General features: G+C 61.5%; 1 protein-coding gene across 2 annotated transcripts in view; it reads left to right on the top strand.

Moving 5' to 3' along the window:
* Positions 1-1,408: 1,408 nt before the first annotated feature.
* The window catches only part of ZC3H3 (zinc finger CCCH-type containing 3), an 88,173-nt gene continuing 64,706 nt past the window's right edge, over positions 1,409-24,875 (top strand). For both annotated transcript variants that reach the window (XM_027063720.2, XM_027063719.2), the window contains exons 1-3: positions 1,409-1,567; positions 2,939-4,247; positions 5,308-5,504. In XM_027063720.2, the coding sequence (XP_026919521.2) occupies positions 1,480-1,567; positions 2,939-4,247; positions 5,308-5,504 (1,594 nt within the window). In that variant the 5' untranslated portion in view covers positions 1,409-1,479. The remainder of the gene's footprint in view (positions 1,568-2,938; positions 4,248-5,307; positions 5,505-24,875) is intronic.

Here is a 24,875-nt window from a genome sequence, read left to right on the forward strand (position 1 = left end):
AGACACAGCATCTGAAGCAGGCTCCAGGCTCCGAGCTGTCGGCACAGAGCCAGACGCGGGGCTCGAACCCATCAACTGTGAGATCGTGACCTGAGCCGAAGCCGGACGCTCAACCGACTGAGCCCCCCAGGCGCCCCTCTAACTACTTCTTTTAAAGCAAATAAGAAGTGAGAATTACAATTTACTAACAAATTTTCCATTTCCTGGTCTCTTTCTTCACACAGATGTTTCCACGTCCTATCATTTCCCTTCAGCCTGAAGAATTTCCTTTAACATTTGCTATTGCACAGGCCTGTGGCAAACACATTGTCCATTTCATTGTGGTAAAAAAAAAAAAAAATTACAACATACAAGCTGTCACACAGCTATTTCTAAGTGTCCAATTCAGTGGCATTAAGTACACAGTATTGTGCAGTCATCATTTCTTTCCAAAACTTTTTCATCGTTCCAAACAGAACCCTGTACCCACAACGTTTTAACTCTCCGTTCCTCCTTCCCACAGCCCTTGGTAACCTCTAATCTACTGTCTCTAGAAATTTGCCTAGTCTAGATATTTCACAGAAGCGGAGTCATACGACATACGTCCTTTTGTGACCTGCTTATTTCACTTAGCAAAGTGATTCTGAGGTCCACCGTTGTCACAACGGGGATCGAGAAGTAGTACATTCCTTTCCGAGGCTAAATCATAGCCCACTGTCTGGACAGACCACATTGTCCATCCATTAATCCTCGGGGACAGTTGAGCCGTTCCACGGACCATTGTGAATAGCGCTTCATGGAGCAGCGGCGTGAGTCCCCGCTCTCACTCCTCGTGGGTACACACGCAAGGTGGAACTACTGGGTCATATGGTAATTCTAGTTTTGACCTTTTGAAGAACCTCCAGATTGTTTTCCCCAGCAGCTGCACCATTTTGCACCCCCCAGCAGCGTACCACGTTTGTACATCTGTTTTGCACTTGTTCCCGCTGATAAACCGAAATCTTTCACGTTTCCAGAGCTTCCCCGCCCAGGGACCCCTCGTTCCGGAGTTTCCTCTCCTGCCCTGGCCCACGGGACAACGTTAACAGAGAGCCTCTCCGGCGCTCGTGCCACCAGGTCCCCCCGCAGAGCCTCCACAGCGTAATTCTACGCGGAGAAGGAGCTGCGCTGCGGCCGAAGAGGGGTCCGGACTTCGGCTCCTCGCCTGGTCCCGCAGGGAACGAGAGGCCGTAGCACCGGAGCCAGCTGCCGCCGCACCAGGTCCCAAACCACCCGCCTTCGGCCGTCTCCGGTCCCGTGCGTTCGCGCCCCCGGCCGGCGCGCCGTGCTGACGTCGCCCCGCCCCTTGCCCTGTGCGTGCGTGACCCCGGCTTTCCGCCGGCGTTGCCAGGACGACGGCGCGTTCCTCGCAGCCCGGCCAACGCCCTGGCCTAGCTGCAGTGCGCAGGCTCGGAGCTTCCGTGGGCCCCGCCCCGCCGGCGGGGAAACAGTCGCGCGGCGATGACGTCTCGGGGGCCCGGCCGGGTGTCGCGGACTCCGGAGATGGAGGAAAAGGAGCAATTACGGCGACAGATCCGTCTCCTGCAGGGTGGGTCGGGTCGGGTCGAGCCGGGCCGGGCCGGGCCGGGCCCGGGTCGCGCGTCCCTTTCTTTACCCTTCCTTACCTCACGGCGGGCCGCTGCCCGCCTCCCCGAAGGGCGTCGCTCCGCGCCCTCGGTCTGGACGGCCAGGTCGGGTCGGGTGGGGGCGTGGGTAGGGTCGGGGAGGCGGTGGGGAACCCGGAAGGGCATCCGGGCCGGCCGGGGTCAGCCCCTTGCCCGTTTCTCCGGACGGGTAGTGCGTGTCCTTCAGGCGCTGCAGCGGGTGGCGGCGGGGCCGTCGCTTAGTAACCGGCGGGAGGCATCCCCCCCCAACCCCCACGGGCGGGCACTTCCTCGGCGCCCTGTCGCTCTCGGTGCCTCACAGTAGGGTGGAGAGCTTGACCTGGTGCCGCGTGGGAAAGCCCCTGGACGCCTCGTCTTGGCTTCTTCCCTCCACACAGTCACAGTCCTCTTGATAGTCCAAGGCCCCCACTCGCCAGGCCTCAGTTTCCCATCTTTTCAATTTTTACACCCAAGTTGAGGTTTCTGTTCCGAAAAATTTCCGCATTTAAAGTTTTCCCATGAAGAGAAGACTTAAGGATTTGGAAAATGTGTACGGGGGAGAGTCCAGGCGGGCTGGTCCTGTCACAGCTCTCCTGGAGTGTCACCAGGTCTGGACATGGCTTTTCTTGGGTCTGGGGACGGGACTTGTGGTGGGCAGCGTTGTAACAGAGGACTTAGCTACTGGTTTGCTGGTTGAGGCCTAACTCCCTGGGGTGTTCCAGCTGAACCTGTACCCCTCCTGCCCCGGGACCGCGATCCACTGTTGGACCTCCAGACAATCAGGCCTCTTGTCCCCTTAGAGGAGGACGGTGTGACATTCCCATCAACTGTGGAGTGCCGACCCCTGTGTCACTTGTCTTACGCTCATTGTCCCGTGCGCCAGGCAGGGGGGATTATTAAGGGGTACTCCTGCCTCCTTTCCATCCGTGGGCAAGCCAGAGGGCCTCCGTGGCTGACCGGCCCCCTTGTTGAGGCATTAGAGCATGGGGCCTTGCTGGTCTCTTCATATCAAGTGACGTTTCACCTCAAAGCATTGTGGACCCGGTATAATACTCCCGACAGATTAGGAACATGAAGCCACAGGGGTGTGTTTTCAGTGTAAGCGACTAGGATGGAAGCAGACTGATGGGAAAGGCTCATGGGAAAGATGGGTGGAGGGAATTCGGGCCGAACTGTCCTGGGGCCAGGCGGGGGCTCACGAGGGAGGTGGGGTCTGTGGGGTGTCTTGTCGGCTGACGCGCCTCCGGGGGACTGGGCTGTTGGCTGAGTTTACTGTCAGCCTCTGGTTAATTGAGCCCGTGATTCTGCCTTCTCAGGTCTGATCGATGACTACAAAAACCTCCATGGCAACGCCCCTGCCCCGGGCACGTCGGCCGCTGCCCACTGGCAGCCACCTGCTTATAACAGCAGCAGGGCTTTCGGTGCCAGCTACCCTCGTCCCGGCCGGAGGGGCTTCTCCCTGAGCCATGGGCCTGCATGGCGCAAGAAATACTCCCTGGTGAACCGGCCCCCAGGAGCCTCAGACCCGCCCGGTGACTGTGCCGCACAGCCACCTCTCAGGGCTGGGGGCAGCCGGGGTCCTGACCCCGCGCAGTATGTCCTGGAGAGGCAGGTCCAGCTGAGTCCAGATCAGAACATGGTTATCAAAATCAAGCCACCATCAAAACCGGGCTCAGCTAGCGCTGCAGGGGTCTCTCGGGGTTCCTTGGAAGGATGTGAGGACCCCTCCTGGAGCCACCACAGGCCTCAGGAGGGCGAGGGCGAGCCCCCTGGTGGGCAGCAGCAACCCTCGAGGCCGGGAAGAGCCAAGGGGAGCTGCGGTACAGAGGACCCCCTTCTGGTCTGCCAGAAGGAGCCTGGCAAGCCTCGGGTGGTAAAGTCTGTGAGCAGCGTGAGTGACAGCCCCTCTGAGCCCCGGCGGACTGTCAGCGAGAGTGCGGTTGCGGCCAAGGCACGCTTCCTGTCCCCCACCCTGCCCCAGCGCAGTGGCGCGGCTCCGGGCCGGAAGGTGGGCTCACACTCTGTGGCCAGCTGTGTCGCCCCGCACCTTGGAGATGGGAGAGTGAATGCTGGCCACCCAGATCAGCCGGCTTCCTCCGGCTCGGTGGCAGGCCCAGCCAGAGCAGCTTCTGGACCCAGGCAGGCCCGGGAGGCCTCACTGCTCGTGTCCTGTCGAACCAGCAAGTTCCGGAAGAACAACTACAAGTGGGTGGCTGCTTCAGCCAAGAGCCCCCGGGCCACTCGCAGGGCCCTCAGTCCCAGAGCAGCCTCGGAGACCGTGTGCAGGGCCCCCTTTGGCATAGCAGCACAGGGGGAGAAGCCACAGCTCAGAGCTGATCCGGATGCCAAGCCCAGGAGGTCGTCCACGTCCTCCACGCTCGGGGCCTCCCCCAGCAAATACAAGTGGAAGGCGTCCAGCCCCTCGGCCTCCTCATCCTCCTCCTTTCGTTGGCAGTCGGAAGCTGGCAGCAAGGACCATGCCTCCCAGCTCCCATCTAGGTTCCCTCCAGGGGACAGACCGGCAGTGGGACCCAGCGGCTTGAAGCCCCTCTTCAGTGAGACCCCACTCTCGGCTTACAAAGTGAAGAGCCGCACCAAGATCATCCGGAGGCGGGGCGGCGCTAGGTAGGTGCCCCTGCCAGCACCCCAGGGTCCTGTCTGGGCAGGCAGGGGGGCAGGCCCGGGCCTGGCAGCTCCCTGCTGGGCATGCGGAGCGTGTGGGAGGGCTCACCTGCGGGGCCGTGGGAGGAGGAAATGAAGCATCACCGGCTACGGGTCCAGCCGAGCGTGGCTGGCGGTGTTACTGTACCCAGTGCAAATGAGGCTGGGGTTACTGGGGTAACCGGGGCTCAGCCAGTGACGACAGGGGGAGCCCTCCCATCTCCTGTTGGTGACAGACCAGAGGCTGCTGGGGCAGCTTCTGTTCCGGGTCCACTGGGTTTACGGATGATGCTTTATACCCAGCTACGCACTAGCTGCGCAAACCCAGGGTGCACCGGGAGGTCTGCCTCCTTGGCAGCCAGGTGACCAGGGGAGTCACTGTTTCACTGAATACGGGTCGTTTCCCTGGCCCTCCACCTGCAAGGATCGTGCAGAGGCTAAAAAATGGCGTGGTGGCTCAGGTTTGGTCTGGGGTTCGGACTTCATCACGGCAGCTGGTAACTGCAAGGGCAGAGTCACTCTCACTGTGAGTCCCCTTTGGAGGTCCTTCCTGCTGTCTGACCTTGGTCCTTGGCCCTGCTCTCCCAGACAGTTAAAAAGTCCCCTGCCTTTTCTGGACGGTGGCCGTCCTGTCTCGGCTGATGTGGACAGGGGAGCTGTGAGCAGTAGCCTCTCCTGCAGAGGTGGCTGGGGGCAGCTGGTGGTGGCCCCTCCCCTGCGGTGGCTCCTTAGCGCTGCCCCCAGCCCCCAGCCCCACTGGAGAGTTCATCCGGCCTAGGGACACCGAGGGGACCTGGTGCAGATACACCGGGTGGGGGTCAAGGGTTGGGAGCCGCTCTCCCTCTGCCCCGGCTCCGGGCTCTGAAGTGGGGGAGGAGCGCACGGGCCGCTGCTGAGAAGGCGGGCAGGCTGGGACCTCCCGGGGTGATTCCACGGTGCTGGGGTCTGGATGGGCAGGGGTAGATGGGGAGAGCCGCCCTGCTGGGGGAGCCCATTGGGAGCTGCCTGCTCTTTGTCTCTGCAGCCTTCCCTGCGACAAGAAGAATGGCGCCCCGCCTGCCGCCACCGCCAAGAGCCAGCTGAGCCTGCGGCGGAGGCAGGCCCCCCGGGGGAAGAGCAGCCCCGTCCTGAAGAAGAACCCCAACAAGGGCCTGGCGCAGGTCACCAGGCACCGGCTGTGCTGCCTGCCTCCTGGCCGGGCCCACCCCCCCACCAAGGAAGGTAGGCCCAGGGGGAGGGGGTGCATCTCCTGCAGCTGCGCCGGCTCTGCTCGCCTGTTACGAGCCACCTTCCCCGTCCCGAGGACGCTCAGCCTGGGGGGTGGCGGGTGGCTCGGGCCAGAGTGGAGGGGAGGTCCGGATGGACGTCTGTCCCCACAGATGAGCCGTCACACCGGGACGCTGCTCAGGGCTGGCTGTGTCCACAGGCCCCTTTGCGTCCTGCTCCGGGTGCTGGGGGTCTCGGAGGCATGGGGCAGGGCGGTCCCTTCCACTCCCCTGCCGCCTGCCTCCTAGCCCACGGGCACCAAGACGTTTCCGTAGTGACTTGCCACAAGGAGAGTGGGTCGGGGCAAGTGGAGATTGGGTGGCTGGGCCAGGGGCCTCAAGATGGTGATATTTCAGTGAAACTTGAGTACCAGGGATGTGGTGTGAGGCACCTTGGGGAAGGATGTCCCCGTCACAGGCGGCAGTGTGTTGAGTGGCCACGGCTATTCCAGATTCTTGCTCTGAACGGAGGCTGAGGGGAATCGGGGACTGTGGCTCTGGTTCCTGGTGGCTGACTGTGACCCAAGTGGGCCCAGCTGGTCCCGGCTTTCTGGGTCCTCCGTGTGCAAGCTCCCCTTCCTTAGTGGGTCGGAGAGCGAGCAGACAGTGTGATCTGGTCCCCAGATCCGCCCCTCCGGAAGGGCCGCCCTGGCCTGCTGCTCTCAGACCCGCCGGCACCCAAGCTGGGGTTTCTGCCTCTGGCTGGCCTGGGAGCTCCCTGCTTCCTGCCCTGCCTTCTTGGGGGTCAGAGTGCTCTGCAGAGCTGGGTTCCCGGAACGCCGGTGAGCATCCACCGGGCGTCACCCCCCTTTGCCGAGCCAGGTGTTGAGTGGGGCAGGGTTACACAGACGGCGCCCTGGGCTCCTCCATACCCCTCTTGTGTCCCAGGTGCAGGGTGTGCTAATGGAGGGGTGGGCGCCGAGGGGGTTTGCAGGGCATCCCAGGTGCACACACTTGGCCTCTTCAGCCTGTGCTCTTGGTGTAGCTTGGCCGCCCTCCCAGGAGTCCAGTGGGGCTGGCCTTGACCGTGGCCTGGCCAGGCCTCTGCTGTCCGTGTCCCCAAGGAGCCTGGTGTGGGGGCAGACAGGCCCGAGCCAGACCGTTGCCATTCCCCATAGCAGGCACCCCAGAGGAAGGAGTTCTCCTTTCTTGTTACCGAGGGTCTGCAGCCGCGGACCCCTCTCTAGACGGGGCAGGGGGCGGACGACTCTGGAGCCCGCCAAACAAAGCTGAGCCTTTCTGCCAGGCAGGTGGTCAGGTGTGCCGTGTGCCCTTCCCTGCTCCCAGCAGGAGGACTCTGTGCGGCTGGGGGCGGGGGCGGGGGCTGCCGTGGGCGCGGACTGGATGGACCGGCGGGCAGTGGGCTACCGGAGCTGCTGGCCGAGGGGCCTCTGGGGAGGGAGGGACACTGGCCACATAGGCCGCGTCCTGGGGCCATGGCCTGGAGCTGGCACCCTCACGTAGCGACCCAGGCCAGTGTGTTCTAGGACACTCAGCTGTGGCTGCCAGGTGGACAATGGCCTGGAGGAGTGAGGGGCTGACGGGGGTGCTGGGTCTGCGGGTTTATGGGCGGGGAGGGTCTGTGTGTCACCCTGGAGCGGTGCCCGCAGGCTCAGGCCCACATGCTTGTGTACCTTGCTTATGGGGCCTGGGATGGCGGTTCTCTGTCTGGGCCTAGAGCTTTAGCGGGTGTCGCCTGAGGACGTGGAGGTTGCCTCCTGCTGGTGGGGGTGTGTAGTGCTGTGTGAGAGGAGGAGAAGGGCTTTGGGCAAGATGGGGTTGGGGGGAGGGGGCTGACACAGTCCCTGCCTTTACGCTTCTCTCCACTAGGGGGCGAACGGGTAGGTTTGTAGTTAGAGGAGAACCCTGGCTCCCCACTGCCCTGGCAGGAAAGTGCAGGGGTTGGGGGGGGGAGAGGCCTGTTGGGGGAGGGGCTTGGAGAAGCTTCCGCTCACTCATCCACTTATCCACCCCCTCCCTCCATCCTCTCCCCATCCATCCAACTATCTGTCTGTCCATTCGTCCATCCGCCTATCCATCCATCCACCTTCCATCCGCTGTTCATCAAACATCCACCAACCTGTTTATCCGCGCACCCTCTTATCCCCGCCGCCTGCCCTCCATCCCCCATCCCCCATCCGTCCTCCAGCCAGCCATCCTCCATTCACGTGTCTTCCACCGTCCTGCGTCTCCCCGCTTATGCCTCACCATCACCCCAACCATCCGGCGAGCATGCATCGAGGGCCTCTGTGCAGGGCAGCGTGCTGGCTCCCGTGGGCCCTGACGTGCTGGAGCCGCATCGTTGTCGTGAAGACAGACAGCTACCGGGTGTCGTAAACTAGCTGAAAAGCTCCTCTCAGGTGGTACAAGCGCTCAGAGGAAAGGGAAACGTGGGATAAGGCGGTGGAGAGCTGTTGGGATGGGTGGGTGGTCAGCTTTAGCCAAGCGGTTGGCGTCTCTGAGGAGGGGACATCCAAACAGACCGGCGTGAGGAGAAGAGAGGTGAAAATGCTGTGCCTGTCTGCAGGTGACGGGCACGGCTGGGAATGAGCTCTGCCGTGCTGCCGGAGCAGAGAGGGGTCCTATGTGGCCGGCTTCCCTGAGGGTGGGAGGGGCCGAGGCCAGAGGGAAGGCGGGACCCGATGATGGGCGGGTGGGGCAGCCCTCCGTAAGGCAGGGGGCGGTGACATGGGACCTCCATGGGACCTGCATGAAGATGCTCGGGGATGCGAAGTGGCTGTGTTGGGGGCCCCAGGAGTGTCCGGCCGGCCTGGAGGGGCAGTGAGCCAGGAAGAGCCTGTGGCCAGGTCAAGGAGTGGGTTCCTCATTCTCAGACGTGGGCAGGAAGCTCAGGGAAGATGCTGGTGCACGGGCCTAAAACGCTGGGCACGTGGCTCCAGACATGCCACCCTGCGACCTGGAGACTGGCCGAGGAGGTTGTGGTGGGACCAGGAGTGGGGACGAGCATTCCCCTGGTTGGAAGACTACCAGGGAGTCAGTGGGTGGCTCCCCCAAGCACCTTCTTCTGCAAGGTCCACAGGCTTCCCTCTCTTGTGTCCGTCCTTCCCCTGCTTCACCTGCCTGTCCCCAGGCCAACCGAGAGCTGCCTCACACACAAGTTTCCATTTACGGCCGTGGGCATTTGGAGTGCAGACCCTGGGCTCGGGCTCGGAGCCCTCCGGCCGTGCCTTCCTGTGGTGGACAGGCCGCTTTGAGGGTTCCCTTCCCTGTTTCCCCACACAGACCATTGGCTCAGGTCCAGACTTCCTTGGAGCAGTGTAGGGGAGGTACCTGAGCCCCTGTGGGCTCCTGCCGAGTGCGGGGGAGTGCGGGGACGGAGTGAGGACAAGGGTCAGGCTTCCTGAAGCTGCCCGCCCCCACCAAGGTCCCTTCTTCAGCCCTGCCGAACAGCCTGGTGGCCAGCAGAGGGCGTCCTTGCCCCTCTTATTCCTCCGTCCACCTTTTTCTGGTAATTGATTGCCTAATTTCCTCTTTATGTGAAAGAAAGCAGATATCAAGTAATTTGCAGCAATAACCTGCTAATGCTAGGCCAGTATCGAAACTCCCCTGTTCATTTCAAGTGGCAGATAAAACACTAATACATAATTATCCTTGCAAATTGGATTGTTTTAAATAACCAAAAGGCTACGGCCAGGAGAAAGCGATCCCATCTCCCTTGAGTTACTATTGCAGTGTAATTGCCGCGTTCAATCAATTTCCCTGGCATTAGAAATTCCATCACAATCAACATTAAGCTTTATTCATTGTGATGGCTAAGAGCCGGGCCATTTCTCCTCTTTTTCTTAACTGGCAAAATTAATCAGGGAAAAGATTTTAAACATTTACCCGTGCGAAAGAGGTCAGCTCTGCCACTATATTGCTCAGCAGATAAGGGGGCTAATAAAAAGAAAATTGAATTACTAATGATCACCAGGAACAGAGTATATAAAACCTGGCAATCGCCAGTTCAGGAAAAGGGAGAATCAATTTTCTTGGGACAAGGTGTGCTCATTTTTTATTTTGGCGCATATTATCAGCAATTTAATTTGAGAGCGCATAAACAGGAGGAAACAGTTAGGGAATAATGAGCCCGGAGGTGTAAGTGCCGCAGGCTATATGCTGTACACAATTTATTTGGCACAACAGATAATCGCTTTAATTGAATTCAAAACTGCATTGTTCAGCAGCCGTGTGGCCGCTGGTGCCTTGGGCCTTGGGGACTGAGCATTATGAAGATCTTGCCCGACTCCTCCTCCTGCTGCCTCCCCTCTGCCTTTCCCTCGGCCTCCCCTCCCGGGCTCCCCTGCCCTCCGACCCTCCTGCCCGGTTCACCCCGAGTCAGATTTTGGTGGGGGGGGGGGTGGGCAGGTGGCCCCTTGGGGGCACCGTGTGACCCCCCCCCCTTTCTGTGCTCCCCACCTCTCTGCCTCTCGCCTCCCTTCCTCCACTTTTCTTCTGGGGATGAGTCTGTTGGCAGCTGGGGTATCAGGAGGTGACACCTGAGGAGGGGCCCAGGGGAGCTTCGTTTGCTGAGGATTGGTGGGGTCTGCCCCATTTTAGCTGCACAGAGACCCTGCTTGATCTGTCTCAGGGCGTCCAAACAGTGGAGAAAGCAGAGAGAAGAAAACCTCTCATAGACCTCAAGAACAGGTTCCGATTTACCACCCATGTAATTGTGGCAATTGGTGGTTCCAGCTTGTGGTGGTCACAGCGCACACGGCTCACGTTGGCCCCTGCTCTGTTGCAGGGTCTGGGTGTCTGGGCCAGCTCGGCTTGTCTCTGTCCACGCCGGGCCCAAGGCCGTGACTTGGGCCACCCTGAGGCGGCAGGCTTGGTGTGCGCCTGGAGTGTGGCTTGTATACAGTGGGTATTTCCCAGCCCGCTCGCACCCGTGCCCTGGGCCAGGGGGCTTCAAAGTGGCCGCAGGTCATGGGGTCCCTGCCAGCCACTTGCAAATGTTTGCTGTCGTGTGCCAAGGAAAAGCCATGGGTGGGTGGGCAGGTGGGTGGGTGGTGGTGTCACCTCCCAGAAGCCGCTTGGGTGGGAGGGCCCTGTGCCTCACCTGCTCAGGATGACGGTATTCTGCCCTCCTCTCCCTCCCCTGCTTCACAAGCCTGGGGCCTTGTGCAGGACGCCCCGGACCGCACAGAGGAGGGGCTGCTGTGGTGGGTGAGGGTGAGGGTGAGGGTTTGGCGGCCACGCAGGGCTGCGGGGGCAGGGATGCAGCTGGCGGGAAGAGCCTAGTTCTCCCGGCGGCCTCAGGGACAGACCTGAGAGTTGCCAAGGCTTTCCCAGAAGCCAGGCCTCACCCTGCCACTTTGCCCGCAAACCTCTGTCCGCCGTGTGGGCCGCGTGGTCTGGAGAAACTGCCATCACCTGTTGCAGATGAAAGTGGGGTGTCCGCTCGCCTTAGGTCACTGGCAGAAAAGGCAGCTGTGGTCTCGGACCCTTGTTTGGGTCTTGCCGGGTCTTCACCATGCAGCCCGTGACAGTCCCCTGGAGCTGGTATGCAGCCAGGGGGATCTCTGGCTGGGACTGCCCGGTGCTGGGGGGGACCACCCTGTGACCCCAGCCAGAGGTGGGGCACCTATTCCCTGGGTCCAGGTTTCTCCAAGGAAGGGCTCAGGGCGGGTCTCCCCACGCGAGCTCCCTCGGGCCCTGCACCCACCCTTCCCCCAGGACCTGGGCGCCTCAGCAAGCCCCTTGGGTGGCCGTTCTACCTTCCTCCTGGCCCCGGAGCAGGGACATGATGCATGCTCAGTGGTGGACCTCCCTACCCCCCCGCCCCTGGCTGGAGACGCTGCAGGCTGTCCTGCCCCTTGCCCATCCCCTCCTGGCTCCTCAAGCAAGTGTACCTGGCCCGCTGTCCTGGGGCTTGAAGGGCTGTCCCGTGGCTCCTGGAGAGGTCAGAGCAGGCCCTCTCAGACTGTCTGGGTGTGCCCAGTTTGTGCAGAGACGTCTGCGGGGTTCTTGCTGAGCAGGCGCCAACCTGGGGGACTCGGGCTGTACCTTCAGGGGTCCACCCGTTGCCGGCTCGCTCCTCCAGCAGCCACTTGAGCAGTGGCCCGGGGAGCTGTCTCACTCACTTCTCCCTTTGCTTCCTTCTCGGAAGGCCTGTGGCTCCCTGTGCGTGGAAGAGGCCAGGGCTGGGCAGACAGGGCCCCCCTCTGGCCAGGGTACCCAGTGACCGGGACAGGGTGCCGTGGGGCAGGCAGTAGCACTGCAGCGTCCCTCTTGGGAGGCAGCCCCAGGCCCGCTCGGTGCTGGGCAGGCCCGTGTGTAGCGTGTGCCGGCGTTACGGCTGCGGGCGGGTCGGTGGGCAGAGGGAGCAGAGGGAAGTCCCAGATGTCGCCCTGGGCCCCCACGGAGAGGAGGCTCGTTCTCACCACTGGTGCCGATGGCCATTGGGAGGGTGGGGAGCGGAGGGTCTGGCCAGCTTAGAGGGGGTGCGGTCAGGCGGCGGGGTGGGCCCTCCGAACTGGGTGGCCTCCCTGGGAGGCTGTCGGGTAGTGCCCAGACCCTAGGGCACGGTGCCTGAGGAGCAAAGAAGCTGGGGGCAGGGGCGTCACTGCCCGCCCAGGGTTGGCCTCCTGGACGTGACGTGGGCCTTTTGTGGTGGTTGGCTAGCTGTCCTCTACTGAGCTAGCCCGAGGCTGCCCGTTCCAGCCTTGGGGCATGGGAATCTTGCCGCTGACACCAGGGGCACCTCTGTCGGGCCCCAGGCCCTGTGCCGTGGTCAGGGACTTGGCACTTCTGGTCCCAGCCTCAGGAGGGCCCTGGCTCCTGCCCCCCAGCTGAGGGGGAGGAGGGAGGGCTTCCTGTGTCGGGGCCGGGGAGGGCCCGGGCTGGGTGACTTTAAGGAGGGCTGTCCCTCCTGTGTCCCTGGGTGCTGGGAAGCCAGCCCAGGGGTTGGGAGCCTTCCGCACCTGGGATGGGGCCAAGGGTCGTGGGGGGGGGGGGGGCGCTGCCCTGCTGGTTGGAGGAGCCGGGAGGTCAAGGGCCTGGGCGGGGCTTGGTGGGGGCTGGCCGGGATGGCTGCGCGGAGGGGTCTGCCGTGGCTGGCGCTCACTGGGGCGTGGTTGTCTTCTTCGGTTTTACCAGGGTAGACGCCGTAAAGAGCAGTTAAATCCGGAGCTCTGCTTTCCTAAGGAAAAGAGAAAGTGCTGAATTAGGCGCTGCGAGAGGCAGCGGCAGCGATCCTGGAGCCTTGCATAAATTATCAGGCGCATCGGAGGCCTGGATTTCAGTCAGTTTGTCGCGGCCGTGCTAATGAATTGCTCCGCAAGGACTGGCGTGGGAGTGCGCGCGCGCGCGCGCGCACCGCGTTTGCCTGGCTCCTGGGCAGCTTCGGAGCCCCGAGGGAAGCCGTGACCACCGCAGAGCTGGGGGGCTCTCGAGTGATGCCGTGAAGCCTGCCTGGCTGGGGCAGGAGGAGTGGCGTCCTCAGGGCGGCGGAGCTTGTGTCCCTGGGGAGCAGGACACCCCTCCCGTGGGCCTGGGGCTGTGTCTGGTGGTCGGACGCGCTGCGGGCCTCCTCGCCCACTGCGCCCAGCCCGGTGTGAGGGTCCCTCTCAGCCTGGTGGGCTCGCGGGTGCCCGCCCGTCAGCGGGCACTGGGGTGCGGGCGAAGGCTCTTCCACCCCCCTGTCCTGCCACCTTTCCTGGGCCCAACCCCTCTCACCCCTAGGAAAGGGGGCCAGCCTCAGCGGGGGCCTTCTGGTGCAAGGGTGGGGGTTCGCTCACTTCCTGGAGGTGGGGCATGATCTTCCAGGTCTCTGGAAGTCGACACCTCTCCACAGCTGTCAGGATATTGTTGGGTACACCCTCTCTCAGGCCTGGGGTCTTGTTCCTCCCCCTGGGGCACCCCCCCCCATGCCTCTGTCCCCCCACGGTACCCTGGCCATGGACACCTGCGGTAGCACCAGGTCCTCAGTGTGCTCGGGCCAGGCAGGGCCACGGGTGGCCAGAGCTCCACACGGATGTGGGTCCTCGTCAGGGGGCCCCCGCGTTCCCCCCTGACCAGCAGTGTCCCGTGCTGGGTGTCCACTGACGTGCCGGGGTGAGGTCCTGGTGGGAAGGAGGCACCGGTTTCCTTTGGTGCCCCCGTGCGGTGCCGGGCCGTCATGGCAAGGGCAGGGGGCCGGGGAAGAGGAGGCCTCTGGGAGAGGAGACAGCTCAGCCAGCGCCTCCTGCCCCTGCCCGTGGGGCCCCGTGTCTTCTTGCCACTTTCTCCTCTCTCTCTGCCCCCAGGAGGCGAACGTCACTGAGCGTCTCCGAGCCCTAAGCTGGGCTAGGCATGCGGCCTGGCAAGGCCCCAACAGCAGGGGGTGAAAAGGAGGGGCCAGCAGCCCAGATGTGACTCCTGGTGGCAGAGAGAAGACAGAGAGAGACTGGCCAGCTGGCAGAGAGGCAGGGAGGGGGGTGCCTGGCTGGGCAGGGCTTCCAAGGGCCAGAGGGCGGAGAGGGGCCCAGGACGCCATGGGGGCGCTCTGAGCAGAGAGAGCCCAGCCTCGGCTTTCTTCATCTGGGATTGCCTGGAACAGGGGGACAGAGGGCGCGGGATGCCTACAGCGGCAGGGGGCCTGCAGTCCTCTGACGCCTGCCTCTCCCGGCCCCAGGGGGGACTCCGTCAGTTCCTCCCGCTGCTTCATCAGCGGAGTGCTGGGAATGTCTTCCTGTTCCACCTCTGCCGTCAGGCTGCCAGTCTCCTGAGCCGTCCTGGCGCTGGGCTCTTGGGGAGGCTGCCAGAGGAGAGGAGAGAGCTAAGTTTACTGAGCGACTGGACTGCTGTGCAGACGGAGCTCGGGGTGACCCAGCTCCCGGAGGCAGAAAGTGAGGCCGGGGGTGGGGGTGGGGGTGCGCTGGGCCTTCCCTCTGTGGGCAGCAGTCTGCACCTGACGGTGGGCCTGTGCCCACTTCTGTGGCCCGCGGAGTCACGCCTCGGAGTGTGCCAACCCTCTGGGCTGCGTGCCAGCTGCAGAGCGAGTGCTGGGTGTCCCTACGGGGGTGGGCCCTGGGCTGGGGGGAAGCTAACGGCCCCGGGTGTGGTGGCAGGCACAGGGGCTGCTGTGTGACCAGAGAAGTCCAGCAGGCGAGGAGGTGGGCCGGGAGAGCCCTGCTCTTGTCCCCAAGCCCTGCCCTGGGTCTGTGGTAGGAATCTGGTGCGGGCTGATGGCCACACTGGCCGCCGTGAACGCGTCCTGAGTGCCAGATCCTAGCGCAGCGTCCGGGAGCAAAGCCGGCAAACTCCTTGTAGGCGCAGACAGACGGAGGACACAGAGATCCTCAGGCTGGGTGGCACCCGGACTGTGGGTGGCCCCGAGAGGCCTGGGCATCCAGTTGGTAGTTGGCAACGGCCTCAGCAGGTTGGCCTCTCAGTGCCCCTTTTGTCCCGTGGGCACCAGGGCTGAGGTAGACCTGTCTTGACTGGAGGCTCATACCTTGGCCCTGGGGGGGCCGGGGGCTGTGGACCCCGCCTGCTGTCTGTTGCCCCCTGTGGCATTTGGGGCTGGAGCCAGGGCAGTGGGCTGGGGGCGTGTGCCCCAGCTGTCCCCTTGGCACGTCCCGGCCCAAAGGTTTTGCCTAACAGAGGAAGGGCAGGTGTGTGATTTGGAGGCTCCCCAGGAGCTCTCCCAGTGGAGCACCGCCCCCCCCACCCCAGGGTTACTGAGATACAGAGCAGAGCAACAGCCAGGCTCTTGCTCAGGGACGCTCACCCCAGGGATAGGCGCTCACCCCAGGGATAGGCGCTCACCCCAGGGACGGGCGCTCACCCCCAGGGACAGGCGCTGGGAGCTGCCTGGGAGGAAGTGCCCCAGAGGCCTGGTGTTGGGGGTGGGGTTCTTTCCTGCTAAAGGCAGCTGGGTGAAGGAACAGGACACGTGGGGTGTGGGACACGGTGTCCCCAGGCTGGGCCTTCTGGTCTAGGCCTCTGGAGAGGGATTGGAGCTGAATTTAGTAGGGGACAGCAGTCCTGTGGTGTGTCCCCTTCTGTGGGCTCAGCTTCCTGGTGGTTGTGTGCCTGGCCCCATCGGGGGGAGCAGGGCAAGGCTGCCGTTGCTCGCTCCCGAGGAACCCGCACAGAGAGTCCCCTCCCCGGCATACCTCGGCCGGCCCTGTGCCCACCCGGCAGCGGCATACCATGGGACTCTTGAGAGCAGGCGGTGTGGCCCCGAGTCAGACCCGAGCTGCCCTTTGTGGTTCCTCTGCTTGGTGTGGGGCTCGGAGGGGCAGGTGGGCACCTCACGGAGGAAATGTGGAAACGTGTTTTTCCTCTGGAGCCCTCCGCAGCCTGGCTCTCCTCGCTCCTCGTGTTGTAAAGGGGCAAGGTGCCGTGTGGGGTTTGTTGTCTGGACCTGCCTTGGGCCGCTTCCCCTGCACGGCATTGTCCCCTTGGCTTGTGAAGGATGGGGGAGTGGACCCACCGCGTCTCAGGCTGTCCTGGGCACTGGAGCTGGCTGCTGTGTACGTCCTTGACTCTGGGCCCTGTGCCTTTGACTCTGAGGGGCAGCGGGTGGGGAGCTGGGGAGCAGAGGCTGGAGGCAGGGGCCCCTGTTCCGGGTGCGAACTGCCCACACAGGCCACGGTGGGCCTGAGCTCGGACGCAGTGGCAGGACACGGTGCCAGTGGCCTCAGGTCTCTTTTTTTAAAAAAAAATTTTTTTTTTCAACGTTTATTTATTTTTGGGACAGAGAGAGACAGAGCATGAACGGGGGAGGGGCAGAGAGAGAGGGAGACACAGAATCGGAAGCAGGCTCCAGGCTCTGAGCCATCAGCCCAGAGCCTGACGCGGGGCTCGAACTCCCGGACCGCGAGATCGTGACCTGGCTGAAGTCGGACGCTTAACCGACTGCGCCACCCGGGAGCCCCAAGGTCTCTTTTTTAAAATAGGCACGTGTTATAAATTCCTCCTGAGCGTAGCTGTATCCTGCAAGTTAATTATTCATGTTTTCTCCAAATTTTTTTTCTAATTTTTCTTTGACCCATAGGTTATTTGGAAGGGTGTTCCTTCATTTCCAAACTTATGAGGGCTTTGAAGTTCTTTGTAGTTACCGCTTCTGGCTTAGCCCCGCCTGTGTGCAGTGTGTGAGTTCAAGTTCTTTTGAGTTGGCTGAGACTTGTTTTACGGTCCGGCTTACGGTCAGTTTTGGTAAAGCTCTTGAGGAGAAGGGAGTCCCGGTCGCCGGCTGTGGGGCTGTGTGGCGTCAGGTACCCACCGTGCTCGCGGCTTCCGTGCTCACTGATGAGGCCGCAGGGAGGGGCGCCTTCTCCGCCCAGCCCCTGTGGCACCTGTGGTTGTTAATCTGCCCATTTCTCTAGTTGTCACCTTTACATTAAATATTTTGAGGCCATTTCACTGAGCGCAAACCAGTTTGGAATCGCTATATCTCCCTGGTGCATTGGATCTTTGAAGGTTATGAAATGTTCTCTCTTGTTTACTGTAGTACTTCTTGCCTTAAAGTCTGCTTTCCCTGATGCAAGTGTAGCCGCGCCTGATTTCTTTTAGATGGTATTGTAAAATGCACATGCATACGTGCACGTGTGCGTGCACAAATATCGTACGTGTGCCATGCATACGTGTGTTTACATTCAGCTTCCTGTATATCACAATTAGAGAGTTTTTGTATCCAGCAAATAGCTGGATTTTAACTTCAGTCTGAGATTGTCTTTATTTACAAATTTTTTTAAATGTTTATTTATTGTTGAGAGAGAGAGAGAGAGAGAGAGAGAGAGAGAGAGAGAGAGTAGTGGAGGAGGGGCAGAGAGAGAGGGAGACACAGCATCCAAAGCAGGTTCCAGGCTCCGAGCTGTCAGCACAGAGCTGGATGCAGGGCTTGAACTCACAGACTGCGAGATCATGACCTGAGCGGAAGTCAGACACTTAACCTATTGAGCCACCCAGGCGCCCCTGAAATTGTCTTTTTTTTTAATTTATTTTTATTTTTTGAGAGAGAAATGTGAGTAGGGGAGAGGGGCAGAGGGAGAAAGAGAATCCCAAGTAGGCTTCATGCTGTCAGCACAGAGCCCAATGCAGGGCTTCATCTCATGACCATATCATGACCTGAGCTGAAATCAGGAGTCGGACGCTTAACCGACTGAGCTCCCCAGGCTCTCCTATAATGTGTACTTTTTACTTAGTGATAGCAATACTTTGAGATGTGTCGTGTGATTGCTTCCCAGGCAGCAGAAGCAGCGTGGAGTCCTTAAACTCTATTTCCCTCTCTCCCATCTTCTGTTTTAGAGCTATCATGATTTTAATTCTCAAAACAAAACATTCTACGCATTCACAAAACATTCTACGCATTCAGATTTACCTGTGTATTTATTTTTCACCTTTTCTTTGTTCTTTCTCCTGTTGGAAGAACACCTCTTAACGTTTCCTTGAACACCTGCAGGTCTGCTGAGGACCGTGCCTCTCAATAGACGTTTATGTGAACACTGTTTGTTTCTGCCTCCGTCTCCGAAGGGTTTTTGCCGTGTGAAGCATTTGAGGATGGCAGGCGTTTTCTTTGGCGCTGGGGAAGGGTCTTCCGTTGCCTTCTGACGCCAGCTGTGGCGTGGGGGAAGCTGGCTGGCTTTTTTTCGCCGGCACCCGGGCTCTTCCCTCTGGCTGTGCCACAGCCCTCCTCCGTCTGGCTTGCGGCAGCTGCTGTGGGATGCTTAGTGTGCTTTTACTTATTCTGCCGGGGTTGGTGGTGTTTCCGGATACCGCAGCTTGACAAGTTTTCGCTTTTGAAAGTTTTCAGCCCTCCTGCCTTTGGTGTATTGCCTTTGCTTCACTCTTTTTTGCTTTTGGGGTCTCAGCTACGTTTATATTAAACCCTTTCACCACATTCTGTGTGTTTCCTGTGCTCTTTTCTGTATCTGCCATATTTGTTTTTCTGTGCTTAAATCTGGACGGTTTCTTCTGACTCATTTTCTAGGTTGCTTGTTGTCTGTCCAGCTCTGTATAATCTGTTGCACCGTCTGGGGAGGATTGGGTAGCTTCAGTTATTTTTAAATTCCAAAATTTCCATTTGTCTTTTCAAATAGTGTCTAGGTCTGTGCCAAAATTTGCAAACTTGTCTTTAAGCCCTTGAATACATCAGTCGTATTTAAAGTCCATTAAAAATTTTTTTTTTATAAAGTAATTTTTGCACCCAATGTTGGGCTTGAACTCATGACCTTGAGATCAGGAGTCACATGCTCCATGGACTGAGCCTGCCAGGAGCCCTCTAAAGTCCATGTTTGATCAGTCAGTCATCTGTTCAGTCCATTGTCTGAACAGATTTTTTTAAATATTGTTTTTTTAAATATTTGTTTTTGAGAGAAAGAGAGAGAGCATGAGCAGGGGAGGGGCAGAGAGAGGGAGACAGAGAACCCCAAGTAGACTCTATGCTGTCAGCATAGAGCCCAATGTGGGGCTCGAACCCACAAACCCTGAGATCATGACCTGAGCCAAAATCAAGAGTCAGATGCTTAACTGACTGAGCTACCCAGGCGCCCCTAAAATTCTTAGTTCTGGGTCATGTCTGATCTGCTTGTGTGTCCGTGATTTTGTTTTTGTTTTTGGATTTTTTTTGTTTCTTTTTTGTTTTTAAGTTTATTCATTTTTGAGAGAGAGCACACGCGAGCAGGGCAGCAGGGTGCAGAGAGCAAGGGGGCGGAGGATCTGAAGCCAGCTCTGAGCGGTCGGCACAGAGCCTGACATGGGTCTCGAACTCATAAACCTTTTGGCTTTCATGACCTGAGCCGAAGTTGGACACTTAACCGACTGAGCCATCCAGGTGCCCTGTTTGTGTATTTATTAAATGTTTATTTGTTTTGAGAGAGAGAGGGTGCATGTGTCTCGTGTTGGGGAGGGTCAGAGAGAGAGGGAGAGAGAATCCCAAGCAGGCTCCATGCTGCCAGCGCAGAGCCTGACACAGGGCTCAAACCCACGAACCGTGAAGAGTTGAAGTCAAGAGTCAGACGCTCAACTAACTGAGCTACCCAGGCGCCCCTGTTTTGGTTTTGCTGGTTAGTTTTGGAGTTTATTTATGCAATCTCTACACCCAACCATGGGGCTCAGACTCATGTCCCTGAGATCAAGAGCCACCTACTGTGCAGACCAAGCCCACCAGGCGCCCCTGTCTGGTTATTTTGTGTTGAGTGATGGGCATTGTGGACGGAGTTATGGAGATAATTCAAGGACGGATGATGTTTCTTCTCCCAGACGGGATATGGGGCCCTCGGGGAGGTAGGCCTGCAGAGTTAAGGGCAGTGTTGGTGGGGTGGGAGGTGCTCCAGGGGTAGAATGCTCCAACAGGCTGGTCTGGCAGAGCAGGGTCTGTACAGGAGGAGGGGTAAAGGTGGGGCACCGGGAGACCACACAGCCCATCCCTGCATCTGGTGGCCCACTTTCCTGTCTGCAGGATGGAGGCGCTGGAGTGCCCGTCCCATGCCCAGTGTGTGGCTGGCTGGGGAGGACGGGTGGCTCAGAGCATCCAGTGACCTGTGTGTTGGGGACAGGAGCGGCTCACTCACCTGTGGCCTCTGAGAAGTCTCTGGGGTGTAGTGTCGACAGGGCAGCCTGTGGGCCTCCTGGACGGTGGCCTTGTGCCTGCAGGCGTCTCCCTGCCCCAGTTCCAGGTCCTGAGAGGGACCTCCAGTAGCCATGCTCAGTAAGGATGCGGAGCCTGAGTGGCAGAGCTGGGCAGGCCTGGCATAAAGTGGGGGCAGTGGAGGCTGGGTGAGGGGCCTGGTGGGGCACACTGCCCAGGGGTGGGCACTGAGCTGCTGAATGGGGTTGAGTGACAACTGGGAAGGTGGTGCCCATGCAGGCAGGCCCCCTGGGGACAACCAGGGAGAGTCTTGGACTTCCAAGGGTGGCCCTGGGGGAATGGTCCCAGTGCCCAGCCTGCCTAAGGGAGCTGGGCAGGGTCTCTGGTTCTAACCCAGGTCCTGACAAAAGTTGACTGCCTTCGGGGACACTCTCCTTGGCCTGGGTGGGTGGGGCCCCCCTGCGCGCAGGGGACGGCTCTGTTGGCATGAGAGGACCAGGAGGGTGGAGGGCTTCTCCCCTGCGGGACATGGGGGCTAGGGTGGGTCTCGGGGTTCCTGAGAACTCGGCCCTGCTCTCATAACCTGTGCTGGGCCAGAGCTGCCGGCGGCTAGGAGACCGGGGTCTGGGGATACCGGGCCCATCACCTCTGTGCCCCCGAGGCCCCACTTCTCCTTGTGGGAGCCTCTGGGACACAAAGGTGGGAAAAAGGCTCTTTGCCAGGAGCCGGTGGGTGGGCGGGCGGGCAGGTGGCGGTGCTGTCCTTGGAGCCCCCCGGGCTGTGTCCCTGCAGTCCACCCTGCTGCCGTGTCCTCACAGGACCACGCTGGGACAGATGGAGCCTCTTAGGATGGGAACCGGGATAGGCCTCCCCACGCCCCTGGGATCTGAGCTGGAGCCCTTTGTGCTGCTCTACCAAGGGAGGGATCCCTCAGTGGCCCTGGAAAGGGCAGGGTCACGTGGCCCTCCGTGCCTCTGCAGCTGTCGGGGCTTCCAGATGGTGCCTGTGTCCGTGGGGTCCTCTGCTCCTTATGACCCTCCTGTTTTCTTGTCCCCCGTCTTGGGTCCATGGGAGGTGGTAGTGGCCTCCCCTCAGGCCTCTTGACAATGACCTGTTTACCGGTAGGGGCCCTTGCTCCCAGACAGGCAGCTAGGATCTCCTGGGGAGTGGTGGCAGGTGGAGCCCTGGCCGGGAGGAGCCTGAGGTAGCACCATTGCCGGGCCTTTTCTGGAGCCACCCGGGGCCACGCTTGTGACCTGGGGCTCTCCGTGCTCATCCACGTAGCCTTCCAATGATGAGATTTGGTCTGAATGGACAGAATTGATGGGATTTGCGAAGGAAATCTGTAGCTGCACGCACACACCGACCGTAAATCCCAGTCTCTCGTCATTAAGCATCCGTTATTTGGTCTGTGGATGGGGAGACTGCCGCGCACCTCGGCTGCCCCGTGCCCTGGGTGCCTCAGTCTGGACCGGCCGGAGCCTGGAGGCTGGCTCCCGTTCCCAGGCAGGTATGCGGGGCCACCCCCTGGCCGCCGTGGACCCGCCCCCGCCCCCCCAGCGCTCACTGGCCTGTTTGTTGTCATTCTGCGGGGCTCTGCGCTTTCTAAATTAATTCTGGAGCTGTTGTGTTTCCTTTCACAGTGTATTCCGAGCCGCACGGATCTGTGATGGGCTCTGGCAGCTTTTCTCCTAATTGCCCTTTCCGCATCAGCGGCGGAGCGATTAAGTGGCGGGGTGCGAGCCTGAGCGCGGCGGGGTGCAGCAGCCTCAGAGAGCGCGCTCAGCGGTGCGAGCCGTGCCCGCGGCCACTGCCCCGCAGCCCCGCCCCCGGCTGCCCGGGGCGGCGGCGACAGGGCGGCTTCGGGGAGGGCGGTGCCTGCGGCAGCGGGGCGGGGACGGTGAAGGCGGCCAGTGAAGCCTCCTCCGTGCGGGTCGGAAACCACCTTCCCGACGCCCCCCCTCCCCGGAGAGCGTGTGCCTCTTGGGCCGAGACCTCTCTCCAAAGGAGGGATGGCCCGTGTCAGAGGTGCTTCCCAGCCAGCGACCGGTGTGCGGGGAAGCTGCTGGCCGGGCCCGCGCTGTCGTGGCGGGTGGAGATGTGCTAGACGGATGGTGGGCTGGGCCTCTGGCTTCGTCGGCCCGGCCCGTGTGGGGAGATGCTGGGGTCACCGGGTGGCCTGGTTGCCGGTCCCCTGGCCGGGCGTTCTCGAGGGCCTCCTGCAGGGCCCTGCTGCCGGCCAGCTCTGGGGAGGCCTGGTCCTAGGTCGCCCGTGAGCAGGGCACAAACCCGAGGGAAGAGTACCCCCCTCCCACTGCCAGGCCTGCCCCCCACGGTGCCCGGAACTGAAGGGACCAGGGTTCCTGCCCGAGTGCAGTCTGCCTGCAGGCTGTGGTGTGGCCTTGTCCCTAGAGACACGCTAGTTGGGGCCCTGCTGAGTGACAGGCTCTTGCAGAGATCAAGGGCCAGCAAGTTTTCAGCCAACTGAAGGAAACAGGCCTTTAGTCAGAGAGAAGCCTCTGTGGGTCCCCTGAGGCGCCACGTGCCCTGAGCCCTCAAGACACTTGCGGAGATTGGGCTCTGCTGAGACAGAGGTCTTGGGCTTTATTTCAGGGTTTCCAGTGCTGTTTCTGTCCCTCTCCCTCCCCTGCTCTAAGCAAAGGCTGGCTGGGAGGGGGGGCAGCTCCCGCAGTCAGCACTGGAGGAACCTTAGGGGCCTGTGGCCGACCCCTTCCTAGAAGTCCCCCCCCACCCCCACCCCCCAGCCGGGACCTGTGACCGCAGCTCAGAACCAGGGTGCCTGTGCTGTCACTGGTGAGCCTGCCGCCCCCCTGCTGTGCTCCCCTCTCCGGGCTCGCGCCCCGTGGGACCTGTGTGCGCATGTAGGGGACAGCTGGGCAGTGAACCTGGTGGCTGGCCAGCTGCCTCCTCTCTCTGGCTGGGGGTGGGGCCAGGTCCTCGTGTCTCAGGAGGGGAATCCAAGCTCAGAGGATGAAGGCGGGGAGGCTGAGGTGAGGGCCGAGCAGGCTCCACGGGGGCTGGGAAAGCTGCCCTGTGCCCCTGGATCCCCACCCATGGGAGGCCAAAGACCCGCCAGATTCAGCTGGGCAGGGGCCTGCTGCCTCCCCATCCACATCCCTGGGGGTCCCCGGGGGCACAGTGTGGGCCGGTGGAGCCTGGTGTGTTTGGGCGGTGGGGCTGACCCCACTGCTTCTGGAAAGACAGGCTTGGGGCCTTGTGGGAAAACGCGAGCTCCCCAGCCGCAGGCCCCACCGCAGAATCTGGGGAAGGATGAGGAAGGGAACTGTGCTCTGTGCCAGAGCGTTGCTTGTGTTGGGAGGTGTGGGGAAGCCGGGACAGGCCCTGGGCCCCACCAAGCCCCCACGTGCTGGGGCGAGCCCTGCTGAAGCCTGTGGCTGTCCAGAAAGTCACCGATGCCACGTGTTCCCGTCGCTGCTGAGTCTGCAGCTTGTGCAGCTCTGGAATGCTGACATGGGGGCAGGCGGGACTGCTGGGGCGCCCCCGTGGCTCTTGGGACCTGTTCTGCCGCGGCATTCTGGCCGCGGCGCAGTGGGGAGGCGACACTGAGCGAGGCCGCCTGTGTCCCGTGCCCCTCTAGGAGACGCCCCTGGTTCCTTCTCTTGGTTCTCTTCACTGCTTGCTCGTGGCTGCCTTCTCCTCAGCCTGGCCTCCGGGTATGTGCGTGCGTGTCCCGGAGGGGTGGTGTCACCCGTGGGAGGCTGCAGGCCCTGGTCCCTGCGAGAAGGCCGTGCAGACGTCCGGCAGCCGTCAGGGGCCTGTTTGGGGGCCGGTGTGCCGTGGTGCGTCCGCCAGCCCGTCCCTGCAGCTGCCTGTGAGGCGGAGCGGTCTGAGAGCAGCCCCTGTGGGCCACTGGGCCTCTGTGCTGTGTCCCCACCTGCCCCTCTCTCCCTCGTCCCTCCCCTCTCTCCTCCTTACACCCTCCCCAGTGCTCCTCTCCTTCCCACTCACAGAGCACCGAGGCCTGTATCTGTAGGGGGAGCCCCCCTAAAGCTGCCCCCTGGCCTTACGTTGCCTCCTGCGGAGCCTCCCACATGTGTGGCCACGGGGCCATCACTGAGGCCTGTGCTGCTGCTGGCCTGGTGGCTGCACCCTGTGCTGGGGCTGGAGGGCCCTGGGCAGAGAGGTGGGCCGAGCACGGTCGGGTGCCACCTGCCGGGCTGGTATGGGCAGTGCAGGTCCCGCTAAAGCCGGCCGTGTCCCCAGCTCCTCCCTGCGGTCCCCTCCCCGGCCAGGCCCATGTGGCTCTGCTGGGCAGTTCTCTCTGCATGTGCGAAGCACGAGCCAGTTTGTACAGGCCTCCCTGTGCAGTAATGGAGCTAGGGCCCCCTGGACGTGTGGCTCCCACACTGCTGTCTCCGGCTGCCGTGGCGAGCTGTCTCTGGCCCTGTGGCAGCCACGACGGACCCCCAAGCAGGACTCGGGGTGAGTGAGGCCGGGGCACACCCACTGCCCGGGTGCTCGCCTCCGTGGCCCGCTCGCTGCCCTGGTGCCATAGCCCTGTCACTGTGGCCACCAGAAAGGCAGTGGCCCGGAGGGAAACCGGGGAATGTCAGGAGAGGGTCCCGGCAGTCTGGGTTTTGTGAGGGGGACACATGGTTTTCTGTGAGTGACAGCTGCTCTTTCTAGAGGCGTTCTTTGCAGCCTCCCTGGCAAGCATCTCTCTTTAGCCCCAACACAGAGGAAGCAGGGGAGGGACCCTGAGAGAAGGTGCAGCTGTGGTGAGCGGGACGCTGTGCCCTTGCAAGAGCCCCCAGGCCGGGGCTC

The sequence above is a fragment of the Acinonyx jubatus genome, chromosome F2, assembly GCF_027475565.1.
Source record: "Acinonyx jubatus isolate Ajub_Pintada_27869175 chromosome F2, VMU_Ajub_asm_v1.0, whole genome shotgun sequence".
Taxonomy (NCBI): Eukaryota; Metazoa; Chordata; class Mammalia; order Carnivora; family Felidae; genus Acinonyx; species Acinonyx jubatus.